Source organism: Clarias gariepinus, chromosome 4 (genome assembly GCF_024256425.1).
Source record: "Clarias gariepinus isolate MV-2021 ecotype Netherlands chromosome 4, CGAR_prim_01v2, whole genome shotgun sequence".
NCBI lineage: Eukaryota > Metazoa > Chordata > Actinopteri > Siluriformes > Clariidae > Clarias > Clarias gariepinus.
The window spans coordinates 17,796,161-17,816,495 of record NC_071103.1 but is presented as its reverse complement, the minus strand read 5'-3'; the positions used below and the strand labels follow the sequence as shown (position 1 = coordinate 17,816,495).

The 20,335-nt window shown below is 38.4% G+C and overlaps 1 protein-coding gene across 7 annotated transcripts in view; it reads right to left on the bottom strand.

Annotated features, from left to right (window-relative positions):
- Positions 1-19,170, bottom strand: part of ptp4a3b (protein tyrosine phosphatase 4A3b) — a 30,038-nt gene extending 10,868 nt beyond the window's left edge. Inside the window, exons 1-4 of one of the 7 annotated variants that reach the window (XM_053495234.1) lie at positions 19,088-19,158; positions 3,895-4,014; positions 3,109-3,648; positions 1,453-1,545 (exon numbers count right to left, since the gene is read on the bottom strand). In XM_053495234.1, the coding sequence (XP_053351209.1) occupies positions 1,453-1,545; positions 3,109-3,213 (198 nt within the window). In that variant the 5' untranslated portion in view covers positions 3,214-3,648; positions 3,895-4,014; positions 19,088-19,158. The other 6 variants (XM_053495235.1, XM_053495233.1, XM_053495232.1 and 3 more) reach the window with 6 other exon arrangements.
- Positions 19,171-20,335: the final 1,165 nt, after the last annotated feature.

The window sequence follows — 20,335 nt, the reverse complement described above, 5'->3', positions numbered from 1 at the left end:
AATTCTCATCCAGGAATGGAAGGTACAGAAAACGAGAGATAAAGTAGATTGGGTAAGGCAGAAATAAGAAAGACAAGGGGGAGCAAGAGAATATTCTGATGTTAGCGGAAAAAACTTTGAAGAGAATCCCCTTTCAGACCAGCTGAGAGCTTTGAAGTTACTTTTCACTTGGGATGGGTTTATACTTGCTACTTTCGTCACACTGACTGAGCATGTCACACAATAGTCTGTGTCTGCACTGTGACATACCTGTTTTAATAGTGATGGAAAAAAATACCACACATGATGTGCACAATAAACTGAAGGCACTAGCGTCAAAAGTCTTAGCCATCAAATACCAAAGTTTAATTTGGGGATTATTTTTTAAATTATTTTGATTATTAACTACTGAAATGTAAGCTCATTGTTTTCTATTTAAGACCAGTAACACTTGACAACACTCAGAATGAGAATGAGGGAACTAACCAGACTCACTTGTGTGTTAAACTTTACATGCTTGCCAAAATGACTGGCAAGAAATAGTTAAACATTTTAAAGAATAACATGAAAAACCTACAGGGATGTTTGGGCTCTGCGGTGCCTTTCTAAGTCCATGTTGCATTTAATCCTTTAGACGTACATAAGGTGGGAAGGCAAGATCATGAACAACTAATAACCTAATTTTACCAAATATTTTTGGCTCATGCATGTATAATCAAGGGCATGATCGACAGGGAAAATCTGTAACTGGCAGACTTCTAATGAGGCTTATGTTACTGTTTAAACGGTTGCCAAGACCATATACATAGAACAAAGTGCTCTGAGACGAAGAAACTAAAAGACAGTAAGTAGTTATTTGTCAGAACAAATGAATAATGGAGACGATAAGGCCAAAAGTTTGTAAACACCTGAAAATCACATCAATATGTGCTTTCAAAGCCAAATAGGGGATTTTTTTCCCCTACCCTCCAATCTCCTGAGACAACTTTGCTCTAGATTTTGGAACACGAGTATAAAAAGTTATCCTGTCAGTTAGAGAGGTCAGACACGGACGTTGCATTAGGAAACAAAGTTGGAGTTCTAGTTCATCTCAAAAATGTTTAGTGGGTTTGAGGTCAGTGCAGGACACTTGAGTCTTTCCACTCCAACATGGCCAACCATGTCTTCATGGACCTCACATTTTGCATAGGGACACCATCACTCTGAACATGGTTTGGAGCTTGTAGGTCCAGTAAAGGAAAATTGTAATGCAATAGCAAACAAAGACATCCTATACAAGTGTACAACTGTATGCTACAACATTTGCATACAACATTTTGGGGAGCATATATGACTGGGATGATCAGGTTTTCAAACATTTTGGGGTGTATATAGTGTAGTTTTTTTTGTCCATGAGGTTTATAAATAGGACATTTTGTACATAGGGGTCAGTGTTATTGTACACAGGATTATCCAGCAAAGCATAGCACTTACCACCACTGTGATGCCATCTTTCTCCAGTGGTGTCTTGTCATATGTTACTTCACACACTCGCACCACTGTAGTTGCACCATATTTCTTCAGATCCTACAAAATTAAGACACAATTACCTTGCACCAGCAAAACAAAACACAGATTAAAATTCATACTAGCATATCATTCAATCTTTGTTTAATATTTATAAATTAAGGCTGGGCAATATGATCATATAATATCCATATTAAAAATTACATTGCAAAATGTGAGATATTTTGGACATTATTTTGTTACAAACAATGTTTAATTTAATAATTACAAAATTAAATTTGTTGCTTCTTGCTGACAGCAGCAAATTTTATGTTAAGAGGTTTTACAGATCTTACTACATTCTAAAAAGTACTGGCAGTTGATGTTGCCAGCTTGGTCTTGATGCAGCTGCAGGGATCTGTTTTCTGAACTGCCCCCATTTTATTTAATTAGGCCTTTAAGCTAGCTTGGTGTCTATAAAACCATAAATGCTGTAAAAGTGTGCACACATTGATGTTTCCAGCAGTGCGACAGAGAAAACACATTTCTTTGTACAGAATTTATGTTGAGCCTGACCCAGACGGTAGATCAATGTAGAAATTATTATCTTGGTCTGTTCAATAGATGTAACCTAAGGTTCTACAGTTGACATTGGTCTATCTGTTATGTTTTTTCAATGGGTTTTATCTCTTATAAGAGGTCTGTCCAGAAAAAGTCAAGCCATTGTTAATATAACGAGAACAGTTTTCATGACATCAATGTAACCTAGCAGCCAAGGAGAGTGAATTGGAGTGCGCATGTATGAACAATGACGACTTCACTGTACTAGTCAGAGGGAAGTTAGATGCCGTTGGGTGAGCATGTGTACTGTGTAGCCGTGGCATTTAAAATGACAGAGAGTAGAGCAATAATTTTAAATCCAATTTTGTGTTATGATCTGGATGATTCAGGTTTTCGGGGACGATGTCATATGTTACTTTACACATTAGCACCACTGTAGTTGCACAATATTTCTTCAGATCCTACAAAATTAAGACACAATTACCTTGCACCAGCAGAACAAAAACACAAATGCAACAAGTGCAGCGGAAATAAAATGTGCCACAGACGCTTCAAAGATGGTCGAGAATCTGTTGAGAAGTTGGGCAACTGACAGCGCGAGAACTAGAAGCGTAATTAGGAGTTTATTACATGTAATCCAGTCGTCATGTGGCTAGAAACTTTCCGGACAGACCACATATTTTTAATCCTCTCAAAGGTAATACAGTAGAATGCAAATTATCACTTTCCCTTAAGTGTCTTGTACATGGAAGTAATCTGTCGGCCTGCTATGAAGTTAAGTTCACTACCAATCACAATTATTTCAATCAGATCACTATTAAAATTATAGTAAGGCTGGGGATAATAACTTCAATACTGCCTTCAGTGGTGAATCCTGAAGGCTAGAGACATAGCTGGTCCACCTGGTCAGTGGTCAAATAGGAACATTCTGTCACATGAACACACTATTCTGCTCAGACTGTATTTGTGGATTGGTGGAAAGCCTATACATACCATAATATACAATGTAGATTATGGAAATGGTTGACAGTTTTTTGTTTTTTTTCTTAATATTGCTCAGCTATATATTTAACCATCTCTCACCTCTATGAAGGAGCTCAGGGTGGCATTGGTTGGGTTGTGTGTGATCAGAAAGCGCATTTTTTTGTAGGAGACTTCAACGGGAGCCGGTCGGTTCATCCTGGCCATATCCGTGGGCCAGCCACAATGTGGGCTGAGCCAGCGTCCTGTGGGTAAAACACCCACTAGCAGCCTTTCGCAACCTGTCTGCTTGACAGTGCTACTCTCAGGAACACCTCAGGAAGCTCCTGCTATCTCTCAGTATGAATAAAAACAGTGGCCTGTTTCTTTGAAACGCTATTAGCATCAGACATGGGCCGGAGCAGGGTGGAGCACTGTCCAAAAGCCCTGAGTAGCTGCTCTCCTTAACCCATCTGGTGTCTGGTAAGATCAGGAGTCAGAATAGAGCCAGAGCAAGCAGGGTTGTGAAGTGAAGGTGTTTCTGTTCAGCAGGCAGAGACGAGGCAGCGTCACCTGGGTTCAAGCGTTACAATGTTGGGCGTGGCAGTAGTCACCGCTGCCCTGCAAGAACTCCATCAACATTCAAGGGGATGAGGAAAAGAACTGAAGGGGGAAAAAAGAGAGAAGACATTTTGTCAGGCATATAGATTTATTCAATATAGAATATTGTAATACAATTCTGCATATAAAGGGTGGCCCAAAAGTCTGCCTCTTTACGCAAAAACGTATTTAAAATCATAAATTAGAGCAAACGGTAATATTGACGACCTCTGATTTTGTGACAGTTGGGTATACACTGAATACAAGAAAGTTGAATATTTCTTAATGCATCAGAACCAATGACGTTACATGAAGAGATGATTTCTTCCTTCAGTGCAATGATTGTTCTGGGCCAATTCAGATAGACTACAGACTTCAAATGAGTGACGTTCAGTCTGGTTCTGTTCAATCTTCTATTGTTCTGTTGGTCTGAAAAAAAAAAAAAGAATAAATAAATAAAAGTCAGGAAAGTAAACTTGCCCATGGATCCAGACTGCTGTGCCACACTGAACACACACACACATACAGACCGCCCCCCCCCCAAAAAAAAAAGCTTATCAAAGTGTACAACATGTAGTCCAGCAACCACGACAAAAGCATAGCATTTACATTGATGTTTCCTTGATTCAACACCACCACCAAGGTCACCCAAGTTTTCAAAGGCATTTTATTTCCTCCATATAATGGTCCCCAAAAAATATTCCCACGGTAAAATGAAGTCTTAACAGTTTACAGCCAGTAGTTCACAGTGGCTTCTTCCATCCAAATCTGTTCTGTTGTATGGTTAGCATGCATGGTCCTGTTTAGTTCTGGTGTTTATTATAGATTTCTGCACTTGTCCCACACTGGTGAACATCTGTACTTTCTGTTACTGTCCTGCATTACGTGTTACACCTCAGTCCTGACAAAACATTTTGTCCCAGATATACAATATGGAACGAAATGTTCCTGATACAATGAGTAATATGATGATGATGACGATGATAAAACCCACTTGGCCTGATTTGTAGAGACAATTCTAACATTCGCCATAAAGTAGCACTGATATTACTTGCTGCTGTACAAATAAAAGACACCAAACTCTCACGTTCTAGATGTTTCGAAGAGCAGGGTGAAATGTGGACAGAAGTTGTTCACCTGTAGTCGCGTCTCGAAACAGAAACCGCTCCAAACGAGTCCCGGCTCGAGTGTCGCCAACACTTTATAAGGAATTACCGCGTCAAAGCGAAGCAGTACACCGAAATATCACGTAGGAAAAAAAATAAACTAAACAGCTCGTGTTTCCCCTACACAGTAGCGCGTTCACCTCCTTGTCAGCAGCAGAGTGCGAGGACGGACGGACGGACGCACGCACGCACGCGCGCTTCTGCCCTGAACCGGTCCGAGCTGCCCTAGTCGCGTAAATGACGCTGACAGCGCGCGCTGCGAATGTCACAACCAAATGCACTCTAATGCTCTTAGTCTGAGTGTCAGGACTTCCTCGCCTCCACTCCTCTCACTCCCCTTTCACTCTTTCTCCTGGCCTCCTGTGCAAACGGAAAACTGATCAGCACTAATTTAGCGACAGGTGTTAAATCACACGTTCCACAAACAAAACTTGCGTTTTCACAAACACGCGCGTTCTCTCCGCCCTTATCTTGCTCACACACACTCTCTCTGTATCTGGTCATCCAAAAATCTGAAGACAAGCACCCCTTTTTAACAGTAAGACTTCCTTCAGTACTGATGCTTTTTTTTTGACGCAAACTAACCAGAGTGAGTTTCATTCCTGAACTTTTTAGGCACAGAACCCACCAGTGTAATAAAGTTAGAAAAATCACAGACCCCCTAGGCTATCCTTCACAGACCCCTGGGGAACCATCAAACCCACTGTGAGAACCCCGGCTCTATATATTTAGACAAAAGGAATACACAGTCTGTCCATTAGGGCATTAAGCATGCTCAAGTTCAGACAAGCAGAAACTGGGTCTTTCCTCAGCTGCCTAAAAAAATTAATCATAAATCAAAATTATGCAATAAACAGAAGTATAGTTTCTACTAAAGGACAGAAATATGACAAAAGTAATATAGTAATCAGGTACCATTTCTCTTATTTCAACAAACACCTCCACTAAAAATCAAAACAACTTTTGTAACCCTAACCCTAGTTATGCCTATTCCCACTGTTCCGAGTTTCACAAGAATGCTGGACATGGGACAGCCTGCTAGTAAGCAGAAGGACTGATTCTGTGTGACAGCACTGCCCCATTACTTTCCTCAGTTGTACACTAAATGCTCTAAATGACTAATATTTAGAAGTCATTCTCCGTTTTCCTTGAAAGTATCCAAACATGTCCGTGCATTTCTTGATCACAAGCTACAGCTTCCATTCACAAAAGCGGAGGAGAAAAGGAACAAGCAGTTGGTACAGAGGACCCATAGGACACACCTGCAAATCATGAAAACCTTCTTTGTGAATCATTTCACATCGTTAACCTGATCCTGCTGTGAAGCTCTCCTTGCTGTAAACAAATTTATACACAAGGGTACCTGCAACGTTTTTCCCAGAAGCCATGGACGGAGTTCAAGCAACAAATTTAAGTGGAAGCTTGCATGCCAGTGGCACTATGAAGGTCAAGGGGGTCCACAAAAGCCATCAAAGAGTTAGTAACAAATCATACTTGGCACATTCAAAGCTAGGGTTATAAACAAATAATACAGAGAAATTTAGTTTTGGCACTAGTGCTAATTTCTGGTCTTAGATCAACCATCTGCCTCAGAAAAGAAACAAAATTTGGTGTTTTGCAAGTGTGAACCAACTCTAAATGAGACACATGACAAAACTTTTCACTTATATGACTGCCATGTGCTGTTATCTGGAGACAGAAGACAGAATATAATCCAAGCACACCTGTACTGTTAAAAACGCACCCAAAAAGTTGAATATATATATATATATATATATAATATCAGACATTAAATAAATATAAATATATATATATATATATATATATATATATATATATATAATATCAGACATTAAATAAATATAAATATATCAATTAATACATCAATTAATATACGCAGCATGGGTAGCCCAGTGTTAAAAGCAAACCTACAGAAGCTGTGGGAGAAACAGGGTAAAAAGGCTTTAAGACAGGAGCTACCAGACAGGAGGACAAGAGAAGGGAAAAGGTCTTAAGCAGGAACCTGAGCAGATATTTCCACAGCCTGGCATGCTTAGAAAAAAAATGCAACATGTTCCAAGGACTTACAGTGTATAAAATATAGGCTGTGTCAACAAGCGGTCAAGTATAAAAATGATACTCAGGTCAATAGGTGACATTTTTAAGCACAGACAGTTCACACAATCAACACCTATAAAGCAGGACTTATTTAGTATTAAAAGACTTTCCTCATAACTTGAATCACATGACACCTATTCAAGTGTGCACACCTGCCCTTTTAATATCATGGGCAGCAAATGCCATCAAATCACCTAATAAATAGAACATAAATGCATGCCAGCTCTTTCAAAATACCAAAACCACACAATTAATTCCACTCAGTATTAGAATACAGTTCAATGTTCTAAGGCACACACTAAAGAAAAAAACAAAAAAAAAACAACTAATGACTACTTAAAGACACTCAAAGAAAAAAGAGCGTGAGCTGCTGGACTGTTAATCAGGCCTGCAGGTGTGAACCTGTGTCTGACAGGATGAGAGCTGAGGCCTGGGTCTGCATTGTTCTTTCACATTTCTCCAGGCTACTCGATTGTGGAGCTGATCTACAGGCCACTACGGCTTTCATGGCCACCTGTGTCCTAAATTTAACCCCACCAGCTGCCTTCTAATAAATTTAGCCAGGGCTGAAATGAAGAAAGCCATGTTTTAGATAACCAAGGGAACATGGGGACGACTTGTTTTGAAATATGAGCATCCTTTAAGATGTAGAAGCTGCCCTGGATGACTGCCATTTTCATGACAAGATTAAATAATTGCCTGTGTGAAAATGTAGATGTAGTCTATGTCAGTGTAACTCAGTATGGTTTGGCATTTGAAAATGGATTCTTACAAAGTTCCCGCAGAGATTTCGTCCCCGAAAAGTATGTTCTCAGTCCGGAAAGGACACTCTATGCTTGGAGGCATTTCAATTAACTTGCAAAGGTGTAAATTTAAATAAGAGTTGTACTAATATAAAAACTCCTTCAAGCATATGCCATTGAAATGTTCATGTTTCATGTGTGGGGCATGGAAGCTCAGCAATCAGTTCTGTCACGTCGCACCTCCAGAATTTAGGGTTTTGAATTTCACCTCCAGTCTGTGTACATGGAGTTCGGATGTTCTCCCTTTGCTTTGTGAGTTTCCTATAGATACTCTGGTTTCTCCCACAGTCCAAATACTGCACCGAGTGGATAAAATGCGCAAGCACGTGCATGTGTACTCCGTCATCCAGGGGGTCCTCGACCTTGTGCCCTGCATCACTTGTGTAGGCTTCAGACACCCCATGACATGAATGAATCTTCTAAGTGATTACTGATGGAAGTAAAAAAAAAATAAAAAATGTAATTATGAATGCGTCAGACGAGGATAACTTAAATAAAATATGCATATTCCACAAGCATATGGTTGCATAAAATAATAATTCTAGAGCAGAAACAGTGAGATCATGATGACTTAAAAGGCAAACCCACACACAGAAAAAATACTATGAACAATTTAAAGCTCACCACTGATGGGAACCCCTGGGTTGATTTAGTGGAGATTTAAATACATTTTGCAAACACCAAAACTGGTGTTGAATGACTTCACGCTTCTTATCTGTCAAGTGTTGGCAAGCTCATGTAGAATACCAACAAACTAATTTAATTATTTTCGTGAATAAATACTTAATTGTCTTTCCAACTGCTTGCTTGCCATGCTGAAAGAGACCAGAACTACCCAGGGTTATCCTTATCTCTCTTGACCTGCTGTATCTGATGGAGCACAAAGAATGGAAGTATGATTAATGTAATCCATGTGGAAACAGTGAGATCACCCGGTCAGTCCTGTTAGATTAGCTTAGGTGTTTAATTTTTAACAGCATGTTCAGCATCGGGTGCTATATTCATGGCAGAAACAAGGTCATTAATTATAAATGAATAAATAATAACAACTAATACATGGATAGAGATCCATGCAAAAATAAAAAAGCAATCAAATAAATAAAAACAATTCATTAGAATTTTAAATTTAAATGTTCAATATTTTACACTTAACTTGGGATAAAAGTTTTACAGCTATTTCTTGTAATACCTTGGCAAAAGTCTCTTAAATCATCTCACTGAGTAATAATTTCAATGACATTAAAAGCAGAACAGGTCATTAAAATGTGCTTTAGATCCAGAGGAGTTCTAAGGTGTCTATTCATTTATTAATAAAAACGTATCAGTTTTGATTAACCTAGACATCAATTTGCTTATACAGCCTGACCCCAGTAAGGAGTCAGTCTTCCATCAATAAAAAAAATAATAATAAAAAGTTGGGCACTTGCTGACTCACATTTCAAGAGCCATTTTAGCAGCCAAAACTGCTTCACGGAACTCTTTCCTTGGTAAATAACTTTTTCCTTGGAAAAACCCTTTCACAACATCTACTGTAGGTAAGTCAAGAACACCCCTGCAGAGGTAGGCGTATTAATGTCCCAATCTACAATCAAGAGATTCCTTTATGATTCTATGACCCAATCCACTGGTGACACTCAAGAACAGAATGGCCAGATCAGACTTTGATTAGAATTTTTTTTTTTTTTTTTTAAAGATTATTTGGACAGATGAAGCCAAGATTAACTTGTACCAGAGAAATGGGAAGGGAAGAGTGTAAAGAATTAAAAGATGGGCTCATAATACAAACAGGGTAGGGCAGTGGTAATGCATGGGTGTTTTGGAACTGGGTCATTAGTGTTTACTTATTATGTGATTTCTTCTTTTTTGGAGGGAATTTTTCCCCCCATTTTCTCCCTAATTTAGTTGCGTCCAATTCCTTCCCTTCACTAGGGGGCTCCCACATTAAGGCTACTACTACCACTCAGTTGGGAGAACTGAAGACTATTGCGTGTTTTCTTCGAACCATGTGACACCAGCCAACCGCATCTTTTCGAACTGCTCGCTCAAGCACCGTTGGGACGGCGTAACACACTTGGGGGACAGTGCTATCCGCTCCTTCCGCTTGAGTGAGCTCACAGCCACCCCTGATTGGATGAGAGCCGTAATATGGGAGCACCAAGTACCTCTCATCGCTCCCCTCTGAAAGAGCTCGGCCAATCAGCTCTCTCTAGAGCTCCGCCAATCAGCTCTGTCTAGATCTCCGGCTGCGAGAGGTTACAGCATTACCTGGGGATAATGCGAACTCGCGATCTCCGGACGATAGGGCAACTCGGAGGCCCGATTATGTGACTTCTGATAAAATTAGTGGAATTAACTTTAAAGCTGTATTTCCTCCTCGAATAGGTTGGGTCTACAAAGTGCAGAAAGATTATGCCCATAAAATAAACTACAAAAGCATCTCAAAGATCTTCTCAAGGCAAAGAAATTGACATCAACTGACCTCAACCCAATGGAGCTTGCTTTCGCTTACTCAGGACAAAAGTGAAGGAAAAAAAGACCCTCAAATACACCAAAGGTGACTGAAGTAAAGGCCCGGAAAAGTGTTTCAAGCAAGCAATTGTGTAATTTGTTAGTCGTTCAGTAACTTTTAAGCCTGTGGAAATGAAGGGACTTTTTTTAATGGCTGCAATTCCCATTTTTTCCTAAAGGCATTAAACTAAAATCAAAAGTTACCAATTATTTTATATATCAAAATATTCCAATTATTCTTATATCTTGATGGCTTTATTTTAAATCATCTGTAGTGTTGTACAGAGGTAAAACTATGTAAATTATGTCACAGTCGAAATACTTGTGGACACGACTATACAATAGGTTGCCATAAAAGGCACAAAGATGTTTTACCACACCCATGCTGATCATCATCACTCAATTAACAATTTTTGTTATTTTGCAGTAATTAATCTAAACAGGAACTCAGTCTACAGTCCTGAGAACCATGCGATTTTACAGATGAGCTCACTGTAAAGGTGAATGTCACAAACAGTCAGTTCACCAGAGCAAAAAGGGCAACTACGACAGGTCTAAAAAATTTTGCCTTGTAAAACAACATGAGGCAGATAGGAAAGAAGCAGAGTCTGATTTGCATGTTTCATTTTGAGCCAGTGAGGAAGTAAAGGGACTTCCATATGCAAGTCAGAAGAGATATGTGATGTTCTAAACAAAATCTCCCAGCTGAGCTTGAATTTAGATGGTATGGTACGTAGCTCATTTGAAGTGTTACCATGATGTAACTTGGCCTTCAGGCAGTCATAAAATAAGCTGAAAGTCTTCTGTTGTCACTAGTGCTGTGTTTGAATGCAAAGTTGCATGTTGTAATTCTTGCTCAAAATATCAACATTATTGATTGCACACTGTGCAGTCCTCCTTCTCTACTTTCAGTGTTGATCACAGGGTTGGTTTTACAGTAGATCACATTTATACAAAAACATTTTATACTTGACCAAATTTACTACTAATTACAGTTTTCTTCAACGCCATCATCAACATTACAATCATAACGTTAGTTGGCCATTCTGTGGCTAATGCTACACGCTGTTTCCAGCTGTTATTGCTGTGTTGCAATTTCAGTCTAAAATGTTACATGGCTGTTTAAAAGTGGCTACAGTAGAACAGCTACTGGCTTTGGCTCTGGAACTGTGAAAGTGCAGTAGCTTTTTTATGAGCTTCATATTCGCTGACAAAGGAAACAAAAGATATTCTTTTATGGAGGCGTCCATGGTTTTGTTCGGGACACAACGAACATGTTACCTTGCAAATTACCTCGTACAAAGCACTAAAACACATCAAAAGCTTGAGCAAAATCCTTTAACAGCTTGATCAAAAGTGAAAACAATATCGACATAATAGTTGTAATTCAGTTGAAGAAGACTATGGTGTATGTTTGATTATCACAGTTATTAATTGTGTAAAAAGGCAAGGACACAAATAAACACAAAAAATATCCTTACAAAGCTTACTTGTGATGACGTCGACCTGGATGTATCACTAGTCCATACCATACACACAATAACACCTAGGAGTATTTGAGCTTAGCCAGTCTACTAATCTGCATGTTCCTGAACTGTTGGAGGAAACTAGAGAACCAGAAGGGAATCCACACAAACACAGCATGAAACTTTGAACAAGAGACTAAGCTTGAGGCTTTGAGGCAGCGACGCTACCTGTTGCACCACTGTAGTGCCCATTAATTTGCCAGTCAAAGAAATTTGTAAATCAAGCTGTAGAAATAACCACTTATAAAGAGAGTGTAAACCCACAAGTACTTCAGATAGCACAAAACCACAGGAAGGAATGAAACTGCTACAGATATAGTGGATAGTGGATTTCCTTAAATAGAAAGAACTCTTATCAACAATTAATTATTCAAATCAAAGCATCCTAATATACACAATATTGAGATTGAATGTCCATATTTAATTAGAAACTATTTCTTATCCCATCCGAGCAAACGGATTAGTATGGTAAGCAGAATAATATGTAATGTTTTTGGCTATAAAATAAAAGAATAAAGTATATTAAAGCAACAATCAACACTTCATTTGCCAGAATAAAATACTGATCTGTAAGCCTAGAATTCACATAACTAACCTACTTTATTTTTTATCACTGATAAGACCTAATATTTTAGTTTAAAATTATCAACATCGTCATGCTACTGGTCACCTGTATATGAGGACTACTATATTCATGACTATGACATCATACTCCCCGGTAGCAAACGAAGAATGAGATGCATCCCAGAGTCATCCACGAAAGAGGTGTACGTGCATCTGGACACACTAGCTGCATAAAAATAAACAGCCTTTTTCAGGCGTCCCCCAGTGTGTCCTTTTCGGACCCTGCATTTGCCGCACAATTAACGTGATTTGTTTTGACTTTAAACTGATTCATAAACTGTCCGGACATAAAGGAAGGCATGAAAGAAAAAAACTGTAGGCATTTTATTAATATTAATCCAAAATCATATTTTCTTTGGAGAAATCTTATATGGTTGTCCTTATCCTGTCCCAATATGACCCAATATGAAAAAAACAAGGGAAAAAAACCCAACACACACCTAATAAGATATTTCAGCAGCTCCCTTTATTTTGTGAGAGATCTAATGTGAACTGGGGCTCTGGGGTTTTTCAATGCCCCTGTGAATCCCTGTGTTTATCTTTAGGACAGAGCTTGGCGTTCTGCTCTAAGATAAATGCAAATGATGCTTGGAGAAAGCAATTCCCACAATAAGACTAGCCCGCTGGTGGCGGAACTTGGCAGAATCCCCACAGGAAGCATTTCCTTTCATTGTGTGTCTGTGTGCTGGCCAGAGAGATCGCAGAGGAGCGTGTTGACACCATAATCACTCCACTTTCTCTCATTCTTTCTATCGCTCTCTGGCATGTTGAAACTACACACAACTATTTTCCAGTTCTGTAACCTAGCTGTCTAATAAGCATAAATACTCACTTGTATGTGGAATTGCGCATCCTTAATTTCTTCATTGTAATGTGGTGGGTTAAGACTTCATCAGATGCATATACCCAATGCAATTAAATGCAAGGGCGGCTTTTACTGTTGCAATAACATAACCTCAGTTACCCGAATTAACATAAGATTAGTTTTTAAATGACTGAAAATAATTGTTCAAATAAAATGTTCTCTATGTTATCAAGCATTTATCTTGTCATTAGAGGTTTTCATTGATCTTCACGCTCTGTATGTTTTGTCACATGTTGTATGAGGTACAATAGAGTTCTTATGCATATAAAAAAACATACAACACTGTGAAAAGGCATGCCATGTAAACTGCAAAGAAACTGCAAGCTCCAAGTAAGCTTGCAAGTACATAAGTGATTCATCACGACATTCACATATGATTATGATTAGTCTAGTCTTCATTAAGTGTAGGAGACAAACTTTTAACTAAGGCAATTAATTGATAACATAATGCTAACAGAAAGAAAGAAAGACACAGAGGGAAAGTCCACCCCTGTGTATACACAGTACAATCTATATTATATTAAGCTCAAATACTTAATTGTAGCCTTACCCTGCATACGATCCATAAAAAAGATGCTTTTGTGTTTATTCTTGTAAAACATCTGAAGCTTTGGAAAGCAGACAATACAGAATGCAGCAGATACAGAAAAACTGATCAACTAGCCTAACTCTTAATACACTCCCAGTCAAAACAATATGCTTCCTGCCGCTTGAGAATGTGTGAGTGGTTGTGTGTGTGTGCGGATAGGGCATGTACTTATACTGCAGTTCGTATGCTGTCATAGAAAATTTTACACTTTCCAACAAGGGGGTGCAAGAGGCAGAACACAGGGAGTTGGTGTATCCTGGGCAGTAAATATAAAGACTGCAAAAGTACTGTCAGCAAATCATTCTACAGACAATCTCATTAAGATTATCGATTTTATTGCAATAAAATAATAAAGCATGTAAAATTTAAGAGCACTGTAATGTAGAATGATTTTAATGTTTACCACACAGTTAAAAAAATCCCAATAAAAAGCCTGCTTTTTCCTTTGAAATGGTAAACCACCAGGGAGCATACAATACAATAATCCACTCAATCTCAAGAAAGAAAAAAAAAATACAGGAAAACATAAACACACCTCTAAACAGATTTGACTTTATCACGGAAACAGGTTGTTGCATGCCTCAGTCATTAACTTACATGGAGCCAGTTTTCCTGGCCTTTTCAGCCAAGCGCCGGGATATGTGGAGCACAAAGTTGTTCAAAAAGGCCAAATTAACCTCCAGCGACACCCTTGAAACATTTAGCAAATCCTATAACAGTGAAAGACAGAAAGCTGTATATTTAGCCCAAGTTTCTCAATGCCAGCTTAGGGGAGCAGTGAAAATGTCTTAAGGTAGGGGTGTTGACATACAAAAAAGTGTCAGGAATGTTAATTCCTGAATAAGGTACAGCGCTTGTGCACTCTTGTGACACTTGTCCACCTCGTTCAGATGCATGTTGACCATCCCAATTCAATTTTTTTTTCTATCAATCTTCACCCTCCTTGGAGGACTTTCCTCTAGATTTGGCTGTTTGTTCAATCAGCCACAAGAGCATTAATGAAGCCAGGCACTGATGTCCCATGAGGAAGCACTGGGTGCAGTCGGTTTTCCAGTACACATATTCCCGTACACACCTCCTCTACATTGTGGTGAGGCATGAGTTGTTTTGTACATGGGAAACAAACATGACCTGCCTGGCAAGGTGAAGTCAAATGAGTTAGCATGTGACTGACAGATACAATTATAGGTTCTAACTCTTGCTTCTGGTATGAAGCTCATTTTATTATGTGGTACACAGCAGCACATTTACACCCTCCAGAAAAACTCTGCTTTGTTGTCATGAGCCAGAACTGCTTACAATATTCAATAATGTTCAATTATACACTCACTGAAGATTTTATTTAGAGACAATATATTGATATAGGGCAAGCCCTGCTTTTGTCCTTAATTCTTTCTATTATGGATTCCACAAGATGTCAGAAACCTTCCCTTGAGATTCTGCCATCTTTGCATCCTCATATTTCTGTTCTTGGCTAACAGAAGTGGAATCTGCTGTGGTCTTGTGCCTCAAGACTTGACAAGGTGTACATTCTTTTCTTGTACAGTTTTCTGCTCACCACAATTGTTCGCTGTGGTCATCCGGGTTACTTTAACCTTTCTGTCATCTTAAATGAGTCTGCCCATACACGTAAATGTAAAAATCCAAAGAAATCAAAGGTCTGCCACCAATAATCATTTCATAGCCAAAATCACTGAGATCTACTCTCATGGTTAAACATTACCAGAAACTGCTTGCCTCTGTTTCTGTATGATTGTATGCATTTCAATGCTGCCACAAATTTGACTGATTAGGGGTCTTAATTAATTCGCTAATGCCTAGTGAGTGTATAATCCTAAACGCATCATTAAATTAAATCAGGGACTTTTAAGGAACTGGTAGTTACAAATTAGACTGTAATATGTTGTACAAACTGCAGTGAAGGATAAGCAGGAATTTTTTAGCAAATGCCTAAAGAAGACTCCTCTTGTTTTAGTCAATCAGCATCTGTTTTTTTTCCAATGCTTTTGAATTAGATAAATTATCTAGCTCATCATACCTCAACGTCCATGTAGCTTTCAAACAAATCCACAGCAACAGGCTGCAATGAAATAACGTCCACGCTAATATTATGTGCCGGAATTGCAATACTACACCTCTTCCAATTCACATTCTACCTCTGTTTACATCCAAATTTTCCAGCAGCCCTGCTCATGTTTTCCTAATAAAGGTGAACTTTTATGCCTATCAGTTTAGGAAGCCACCCCTTGTCCCATGGTGGTAGCTAACGTCATGGGGTATGCTTTGCCGTCATGTGCCAAGAGTAAAGCTTTCCAACATTCCAACACTTGGGAAGCACAGAGCGCCAGTGGCAGGTAAGAGGAAACCTGTCCTTTCCTGCTCAGCAGTATTAAACCACACACCTTCCCGGCTCGAAGCTGAGAGATAATCAGTTGGGGTGTTGCCCTTAAAACAGAAACCAGTGTAAATATAACAACAAAGGTGACAGATGTTCCACAGAAGGAACACTCATGAGCTAAATACAGTATCGTCGTCAACAGATTAACGCGTATGTCATGACATTGGCTGGACCTGTATGGCAGGTTTTTCCTTTGGACTGGTGAACATGCCGGCATGATCTTATTACCGCTATAGGGTGACAGTGACATTGATGACATTATATGACCTTAAAAAGAAAAAAAAAATGCTTTGGTAAATTGGCACAGTTTATGTAGGAAAGGATACAAACATATTTTAGGGTCGTAGATTCCTCCAAAGCCAACGCTTGTCGAAATTATACCTGTATAGTAAGAAGAATAGTTCTCGGCTTAGAAACGATCAAATAAATGTAAAATTTAGCTGTATAAATTTAATCCTTTGGATGCTATACTGTTGTATTTTCCCAGATATTTCTGCCTGCAGAAATTAAGAATTGGCTTGTTTTTATACATAAATGAATAATTTTAAAAACTAAACACTAGTATTAATCAAAAATGTTTAAAAAAAAGGTTTTTGCTCTCCTTTGTCACTTTGGTTTAACATTCTGGAGCTCATTTTTCATTATCAGCATGTCAGTAAATGGAAATTGAGGTCTTCTTATCAGTAGGGTAATTGGTAGGAATGGGAACACCAAGGATCACCCGATACAGTATTATCATGATACTTAGGTGGTGATTCAATTTGTACTGGGATTCTGTTAGTATCACGGTTTCACAAATATCCTGATTCCTTACTTTTTCCTTAACAAACTGTAACAAATAAAATGGATGCTGTGTTATCTGGCAACGTAAGAATAGTTTAGAGTGCATGACTTGTAGGATTATGGAGAAATGGCAACATTGTACCACTTCAAATGCAAATATATAGAAACTAAAATTTTATTTTTTAAAAATGCCCCCCCTCCCGAGTAATCAAGTTATTCCATATATCTTTCATTTTTCCATATCTGCACAAGTGTGCAAACATAGCAGGATAAAAAAAAGCAATAAACAATCGACTGAATGCCCTAAAACAAAATAGTATAATGGACAATTCACTACAATCATACTCCTCAAAATACTGCTTTAAATTTTTTTTTAAATATTAACAAGCTGCAATGAACGTGCATACACTAGACCGTGTATCAAACCGGAAATTAATGGATTCATGTGTGAATAGTTCACAAAAGCATTTGTACAATAAATAAAAAAAGTAAATTTGGAAATTGTTTGTATCCTATCTGTTTTCCTGAGTGTGTGCAAATTTAAGCATAAGAAGGCTGACTAATGGGAACCTTAACTTGTTTAACTACAAATGAAGTTAAAATAGCCTGTTTTTATCCCACTTACTGTACAGCATTAAGTAAACACACGTCCTTGAAATAGTTCACAAGGACTAAGAATACCATTCAAGACTTTGTTTTTGTGTGAAAACCAGTCATTCTATTTAATTGCCATTAAATCATAATAAATAAATAAATAAACACAAAGCACAATAACAAAAACCCATTAAAGACGGAACTCATACTTAACCTTGGAAAAAATAATGCTGCCATACAATTGAAGAACAGGCCAGTCTGTGCATAGGTATAAGCTGTAAACAACCACCTGAGCTGACATGATGATTATTATTATAATAATTATTATTATTAAATAATATATTTTATATTCAAAATTAGATCAAGAGGTAGGTCAAAATAACTTACACTTTGTTTTTCAAGCTTTACTCTGAACATTTCTTTTGAAGCTCTCAGCTGTCTGGACATTTGACTAAGATTCAAATTATATGAATTATAATTTATAGAGTTTTGTGGTTGTCATTATATGCAAACAACCTGTGTTGGGAACACACTTCACACTTTGTGGATGATCAAAATACGCACACAAGTATGAAAACTAAATCTGCGTTTCTGAAACTTTTCATGCAAACATTTACACACAATGTTACTGAGCAATTGATAAATAAGGTGTATTACGCGTCAAAGGAATAAATGGATTCAGACTTCTTGTTTCTCAGGGTTTTACTATCACCAGCGTACACGGCTGTGCACAAATACTGATGAATCTGTGCATAAAACTGGTTTATGAATTTAGCAAATGTTCAAAAAAATAAATAATTTTGGCTCTGTGCTTGGACCCCTATGGATCATTTAATTTGGGTGTAAAGACTACAACATCCAAATGTGCTGCTCATAAATAAAAACAACAACAACTATCTACTGATCTTTTAGATCAGATGTGCAGTTTTACCAGGCACTGGAAGACAGTCTCTTCTTTGAACATTTGAGGAGATATATTGCAGATTTTTACACAGTGAATCTTGAATTTACAAATCAGGAGTACAAAATGCCCATTCCACGTGTGTGCCTGCGTGCATGTGTGTTGCTGTAGCACGGATTTAAAGCAGCCGCAGTCCGGACTCCCAGTCCGCCTGCTATCTTTCCCCGCGGTGGTGACTTGGCGCTAGCTGCCCCGCCTGCTTTGTTTGCAAAAGAAAAAAAAGACCGACCGCAAATCTACAGAGTACTACAAGTACAAAAACGCTGCTCTCTCTGTCTGCCCTGCGTTCATCTCCAACACTATTTACACTCACACGGTGTTTAATCCACTTTCGTATAATTATACATTTAGATTCAAGATTTCTCCAAACCGATTAGCAGTGAGAGTCAGCAGCTAACGTGAAACTCTCGTAGCAAACTCCCAGAGGCAGACTCACACTGCAGCAGCAGCACAAACGGGTTTTACATAAAGCGCGCTACAAAGAGTGCAAAGTCACCGATACAGTGTGCGATATCAGCGTCATGTGATGTAGTAAGCAAGTTAAAACACTTCTTTTCTCATACTCACATCTCAGCGTTACCCAACTTGCTGCATGTGATTCACAAGCGTTGTCATTTTTCTCCCTCCTACTGTAACCATGGCGACACAGCGTCACGCTGAGCTTCAGCGCGAACGTGCGAGTGGGCGTGACCAACGTGAGACTCAACTATGTTGGAATGATGACGTTAGACTTTTAACGTTAATGCAAATGCACTGGAATGTGTTGTAAAAAAAACAAAACGTGTTGCTCTTAATGTCTGGGATGAGTTACAACATTAACGCTGTAAAAAACAAATTCGTATAGTGTACTAATTAGGGTGGTGTTCCTCAATTGTCATGTCTGTGATACTACTTTAATTGTGCAGAGAGAGAGAGAGAGAGATGACTGTGCTGCGCCATCTAGGGTGGAAAAGTTTTTCTTTTAGTCGTAAGAGTGTGTATTTCTGTGCGCTATTCTGATTCATAATCAGTAAATTATTCTGTCAGTAAATGAAACAATTACAGTAAATGTATAGTATTATACTTTTAGATTCAAGATTCAAGAGATTTTATTTGCCATTTACACACATTCCAGCACTATGAGTGCATTGGATTTGAGTCAGTGATTAAAAAAATAAAGATAAAAATCAAATAAATAGTAGACACTATATACACAATATAACATTATCTAGTACTGTAATGTATTTGGTATATTTTAAACATGAGTCCCATTTCAAACTATTGCACTTGTTAATTTTTTATTTTATTTCACTTTTTCCCGAAGGTGAGCAGTTATTATTGCGCACATTATTTGATGATAAATATGTAAGTAATAGTACGAGGTGGTATCAAAAAGTTTCGAGATTAGCTATGTTTACAAGTTCTGTTTTTTGCTGTATGTCCTCCTTCAGGCATTTTAAAACCTGGCAGTAGAATTCGCTATTGACGGTCTGGCCTCTAGCACAATGCAGCAAATGTAGAAAAAGATGAGTCAAGTTGCACACCTGCCTTGCCTTTTTCGGTTCTGGAGATGATGGGCTCTTCCACTGTAAAGACTGCTGCTCCGTCTCAGGGTCGTACCCCTACACTCAGGTTTCGTCACCAGTAATGATTCTCAACATGAAAGACAGGTCATCTACGGTACGTTGACAAAGTTCTTGGCAGATTTCAACACAGTGTTCCTTCTGATCCTTGGTCAGCAATCTAAGGATAAACTTGGCAGCAACATGGCGCAAGTTAAAATCCCACATGAGGATTGCCTGGACTGTGCCATATGACAAAGAAAAAATGGCAGCA